The sequence below is a fragment of the Myotis nattereri genome (genome assembly GCF_964212035.1).
Source record: "Myotis nattereri genome assembly, chromosome: 2".
NCBI classification, from domain to species: Eukaryota; Metazoa; Chordata; class Mammalia; order Chiroptera; family Vespertilionidae; genus Myotis; species Myotis nattereri.
In genome coordinates, this window is record NC_138076.1 from 94357286 (window position 1) to 94363285 (window position 6000).

A 6000-nucleotide genomic window follows, 5' to 3' on the forward strand; every position below is an offset into this window, starting at 1 on the left:
GATTCAACAACAATTTATTACACACCTATTTTATGCCAGGCATTGTGTTATATATGTACCACACGGAGTGAGTTCTTCTCTCCTGAAAGGGTCCTGATTAAAATGCCAGGTAAAGGAAGTCAAAAGGAAAAGCAAGCATTTGTTTTTAATCCTTTTTTTTTTCCTTTTTCTGAAAGGGGCTTGTGAGGGAGTGATAGAGATATGACTGGTTTAGACATGTTAAGTTAGAGATCCTGGGAGGCCATTCAGGTGGACATGTTCCACAGATCCCAGCAATATTGAGCAAGCACGTAAAAGAGTTGGAGGACTAAAAACACAGATGTGAGAGATGTCAACAGAGAGGGAATAATGGAAAGATGTTGCAGTGGATAAAATCTCAGGGTAGAAAGAGAAGAATCTAGGACTGAAGCAGGATTCACACTTAAGAAATGGTAAGAAAATGACAAGTCCTATCTTCAGTTCTCAGTTTATTTATCCTCCCCTCCAGGAAGAACTCCCGAGAGCTCCTTCTACTCTGGGACCCACTGCACTGGGTCAGAGGAGCCCTGCCTATGATCCCACACAGCCTGGGCTCCACCACGAGAGCTCCTGGAGGGAAGGAGCACATCTTGTTGCCTGGTGATGCCCGGCACCCAGCACCTCTCAGGCTCCGTGTTTGTGGAATGAATGAACGAGGACTTGGAAAGGAAGTAGAGTTAAGAGAATGCTATGTGACAGAAAGCAAAGGAAGATGGAAAATTTCAGCTACTGCCAAAAGGAAAATTAGGATGAAGTCCAAGAAAAACAACAACACATCGATTTAGCCATGGAGTGGAGTATGCTAACCAGTCCCAAACCCAAATGGCACCTATGATGAGGATAATATACTAGTAGGTTATTTCAGAAGTTTTAGACAAAGGATTTAAAGACATACTTCCAGATTTGACAGAGAATATAAATATGTGTAGAGATTACAGCAAAAAGCTTTCTCATATTTGCCCCACTTGCCTTCATAGCCACTGTTTGAAAAAGTGGAAGACCCGGATTCTTGCTTTACATTGGTATAAAAGGTCACTTCAGAGTCACTTTGATCATTCCCAAGTGACCCACTGGCTTCTTCTATACTCCAGTTCTCTGTGTGCTGTTGACTCAGGATGTTACACTTCATTTTCTCCATTGCTGATATAATCATATCTGCAGCATAAAAGTGGGCATTTTCCTATAGAAAAAAATCAGTTAAAATACAAAAGGATAATCAACTTTTTTTCATTGAGGTATATTACATTTTTAAAAATCAAGAAGCAGGCACTCTCCTTCCCAGGGTCACACCTTTGCCTTTCCCTTTTTTTTTCCTTCCCTCTCCCACACCACCCTCCCCCCCCTCCCCCACCCCAGGCACATTACCATTAGGTTTCTCACTCTCAAGCTCCAAGGGCTCTTCCTTTACCTCCATAAATTCTCTCCTAAGCCCATTTCTTCTAGGAACTACTTTTTCTACCTCTGTAGTTTACCAAATAAATATTCTCTTACAAAAAAAATAAATAAAAATCAAGAAGCCGTATTTAAATGGAGTTAATTAGAGGTTATTATGTAAAGTATAGTCCATATCTTCCAGACATAAGACTTAGTCCACTGCAATCAATAAATAACCCAATTTGAATTTCTTGTGATATAAAACCCTAGGTTGGTGATGGCCCAATGGTTGACATCATTCATCAATCATGGCAGACTTTCCAGCTGAGCATAGGCACTGCCTCAGAACCCTTCTCAGCTTGGGGCTCTTGGCAGCCTCCACCCTCTATCAATCAAATACTGAAATGAAACATACTTGCCATGCCTCATGAACTGAAATTTCCAAATTTAAATTATAACAGCACTATCTAAAGGATTAATACTCTTTGTGGCATAAAAAAATGTAAAAGTAAAATATTCACCTTTTCTACATCAACTGGATGCACAAATGCTTCTGCTGAGAAGGAATTTAATGAAATGCTTCTTCTATTGATTTGAACAGCACCTGACAATACAGCAAGTTATTAAAAATAGAGAAAAAGAAGTCCAACGATTATTTAAGAAAACAAAATAATTCTAGAGAGTGGCTTTTAAATATTGTTGTTTTTTAATTAGCACAACTCTAGAGTAAATTAGGATGACAAAAGAAGAATGAACCTTCTGGTGGTAAGGCTTGCAGATATTGTCTTAAAGGTTATCATTCTACAAGAGGCCATTGGAACAATAAGAACACATGGAAGAACCCTGGCATGGAGGAGACCAATGAGGCAGAAAGAGAAGACAGTCATGGAAACTACCTAAAGGAGATGAAGAAAGGTGAGAAGAAACAGTCTAGAAACAGCCATAAGAATCATGGAATCACTTTTCTAACTCACTGAAATTGACCAAACTTCCTGTTTGCAAAAACAAAGTATCTGAAAAATGTCAGCTTTGTTTCACTAAAATGGTCTTCCTCCAATCAAAAACAAGAAGAAACTGCAGAAGGTTTATTCAGCTGACTCATCCAGTCTGTACCCTTAAGCAACTCCATTACTGGCAATGAACACCAGCAAAACACATGTGATTTCTTATTGTAGCATTTAAGTCAAAACATTTTTGTGAGAGCCATAAAAGCTGGCTTGTGCCAATCCACTGAATTAGAAGAAAATGCTGCCAATGTCTTGATGATTATACAGCTCTCCGGGTGACAGAGAGACAAGCAGGATCACTCAAATCCCTTGCCTCATCTTCAAGGAAGCCACTGTTCCATGGAAAACTTTTTTTTTTTTTTTTCAGAGCAGAAGGGGAGGGAGGGAGAGCTAGAAACATCAATGATGAGAGAGAATCATTGATAGGTTGCTTCCTGCACGCCCCATAATGGGGATTGAGCCCGCAACCTGGGCATGTGCCCTGACCAGGAATTGAACCGTGACCTCCTGGTTCTTAGGTTGATGCTCAACCACTGAGCCATGCTGGTCGGGACCATGGAAAACTTTGAACCTCTTGGAATCAGAAGCCATCTGGAGTGGGCAAATTTTTTCAGAAAAGAGCAACTAGCTAGTACATATTGTAGAATATGAGGTTCATATGGCATTTGTTCGGACTACTCAGTTTTTCCACTGTAGTGAGAAAGCAGCTATAGACAAAACAAGCAAAGTTGTTATTTGTAAAATCAGGAGGCTGGCCGAATTTGACCCAGTCATAGTTTTGGACCCTGAACATAGAGAAAAGCACAGAGATGAGTCAGACAGTGTAGATTCCAGTTCCAGCTCTCCATGCACCAGCTGTGTCTACGCATCAAAATTTCCTCATCTTTTGAACGGGGGTAATTATCTACTAAGTTAAAAGAGCAAAGAATGTGAAAGTGCTTTGTAAATGTGTAGATCCTACGCAAACGAAGGAAGTGTGGAGTTGTTTCTGACAACACAAGGGGTCTTTCCCTACCATTTTATCTAGCAAAGGAAAACACTGCTGCTGCCACTGGAGATGCAACAGCCACAGGAAAACCCCACGTCGTAGGGGCAAATGCCTGTTCTCCCCATCGCTGCTGCCCACACCAGAAAGAACCTGATCACTCAGGATTTTTATTTTTAATCCCATGGAATGAATCCCTTAACCAAGTTAAAGAAATACTCCTAAAAGAAAGAGTGGTTTTTTAAAGGTACTTAGAGAGATTGTTTGGGCTGGGGTACCTATTTTCTATAAAGACAAAGTTACAGGATAATTTAAAATTGCAGAACCACTTCTATGCAGTGATATAACAAATGATTTGGGTCACGGGTACACTAGGCCCTAAAGAGACCCTCCTGTCACTATATAACTTGTCATACTGGTGGTGGTTTGCAGGGGAGAGGGCTTTCCCTTTTCTCCATGTTCTCCTCACTCTCCCCTGTGAGGCAGTCTAATGGGAGACTAACCTCTTATCTGGCAACCACTAAATTTGCAAATTACTCTTTGCCTGAGAACTATCCCAGCAAATGAGCAAAAATACAGAAAAAAAGCCAATCATCAAAGTGTTTTATTTTGCTCAAATTTGGTTCTTATTCAGTTAGTCCATTGAAAGATTGCCCCAAATCTGCTATTCTTCAGCAATGATTAATGTGTTGAAGACTATCATCATCTCTGACTTTTCAAAGTTTCCAATAGAACTAATAAACCCCATATTTTAGCAAAGGGGAGGACTGGTTCCTGCTAGTGAGATATAAATACATACAAGCATACAAACTTACACACAAAACATGGACAGCTTTTAAAATTGTTTTGACAGAAAAAACTTCATTGACTACTTGAACTAGAGTTCTAACAGAAATATAAATTAATGCAAAGCATGAATATAAAATAATGAATATTTTAAAGTAAAGTAAGCATGCTATAAATTATAACAATAGCTAATTTATTGACTCCTCGGTGGCATTTTGCATGGATTATATTCTTTTAGGAATTTCAGTATTTTAGGAATATGTGCATGACCTCATAGCAATGGGAGCCCTTAATTTGTATAGCCTTTGGGAAATTGTGGTTACTATTTTTAAAACTGACTGTTTCCTAGTCACACTCTGTCCAAGTAAATATAACAGGAAAGGCAAGATCATCTCCTAGTAAGTACTGGTGTGCTGGTGTGCAGTGGAGCCCATTCTTTCTGGAAACACCAGCACAGTGGATTGAGAGTACTTCCGATGCCCTGCCTTGCAGGCAATTTCATAAGCTGGAAGCCCCTGAAGGCACACACGAGCTCAAAATTAACTGGTGATGTTGATTATCAACTACATTGAGCTAGGATGGCATTTCCCTGCAGCTAAGGAGAAAGGAAATACTTGATTTCACAGCTGTAACGGTCCAGGTAGATGGGCCAAAGACAATATTAAATGAGTTAATGCACTGGCTTCTGATCTAAGAGTAAACCCATGACATTTTTTTTTATGAGGAAGACAGTGGGGCAGGCTTTAGACCTTTAGACCAAGACAAAACAAGTGTGTGAATGGACAAGAATGAGGAAAGTCCCTAACTAAAGTTACCTTCGTCAGTGGAAGCTGTCAGGTGAGAAGGCTTGAAACAAGCACTGTCAGCTTCAGAACATAGGGAAGCAGTCAAAATCTTGGAGCTTGTGAACGGAGACATCCAAGGAGAGCGTCCTGGGGGTACTGCCCGCTCTTGTGTGGGGTTAAAAGAAAAGTCACTGCTCTTTTTACCTGAGCTGCCCATGGAGTCCACAGTGTCCTTCCACAATGATGTCTCCACCATGGAGTTCTTGAGAGACAATGGTGAAGTGCCCAAAGGAGAGGTAGCATCCCCCACAAAGTTGCTGCCAATGTTTCCCACTGTTGGCACCTGAAGCGGCAAGTCCTGCAGCTGAGGCTGCATATCCTGGGGGTTAATCCAGGCAGCTTTGTGCCTCGTGAACCTGACGTCTGATGGGCAAGAGGGGTAGTCAGTGTCCAGGAGGTGGGGTGAACCATCAGTGTCACCAGAGTCATCACTCACCCCTTCCCAGGGCTCCACAGGAAAACCCTGCTGGTCTGAGGACTGTGACACCATCTTTCCAGGCTCAGGGCTGATGTGAAATTCCGTTGTCGTAGTAGATCGGGGCCTTGAACTCACCATGTGCCAGCAAGAGGGCTGGAGAGTTTATCTGCAGTGAGTAAGAATCATTCAAGATAAATGAGGGCTCAACCATATTTTTTAAAGCAATTTCCATTGAGGATGTAAAAAATAAAGAGTTTGTACTTCACCCTAAACAACACAGTTAATCCATTTGGATCTATAAGTCAAAAAATAAAATAAAATCAGTGTGGTGAAGGCATGGGGTGCAGAGCAGAGGCAGGTTAGAAAGGGACAATGGCGGGCGCGGGGGGGGGGGACGTTTGTAATACTTTCAACAATAAAGATAAAAAAAATAAAATAAAATCTGTCATAAACTAGCAGCAAACATGGGGGTATGAAAGGATTTTCAAAACATAAAAATAATTGAAGAGTGTTTTTATTATAAGGATAAAGTTGTATAAGGATACTATTGATAAAACAGATAAAAAT

General features: G+C 40.8%; 1 protein-coding gene across 1 annotated transcript in view; it reads right to left on the reverse strand.

The window, feature by feature from the left end:
• The window catches only part of RUBCNL (rubicon like autophagy enhancer), a gene marked incomplete at its 5' end in the record, with an annotated part of 51921 nt that extends 46416 nt beyond the window's left edge, over window positions 1-5505 (reverse strand). Inside the window, 3 exons of the mRNA XM_081083141.1 lie at window positions 988-1198; window positions 1914-1996; window positions 4986-5505. Of these exons, the coding sequence (XP_080939267.1) occupies window positions 988-1198; window positions 1914-1996; window positions 4986-5505 (814 nt within the window). The remainder of the gene's footprint in view (window positions 1-987; window positions 1199-1913; window positions 1997-4985) is intronic.
• Between the last annotated feature and the right edge of the window lie 495 nt (window positions 5506-6000).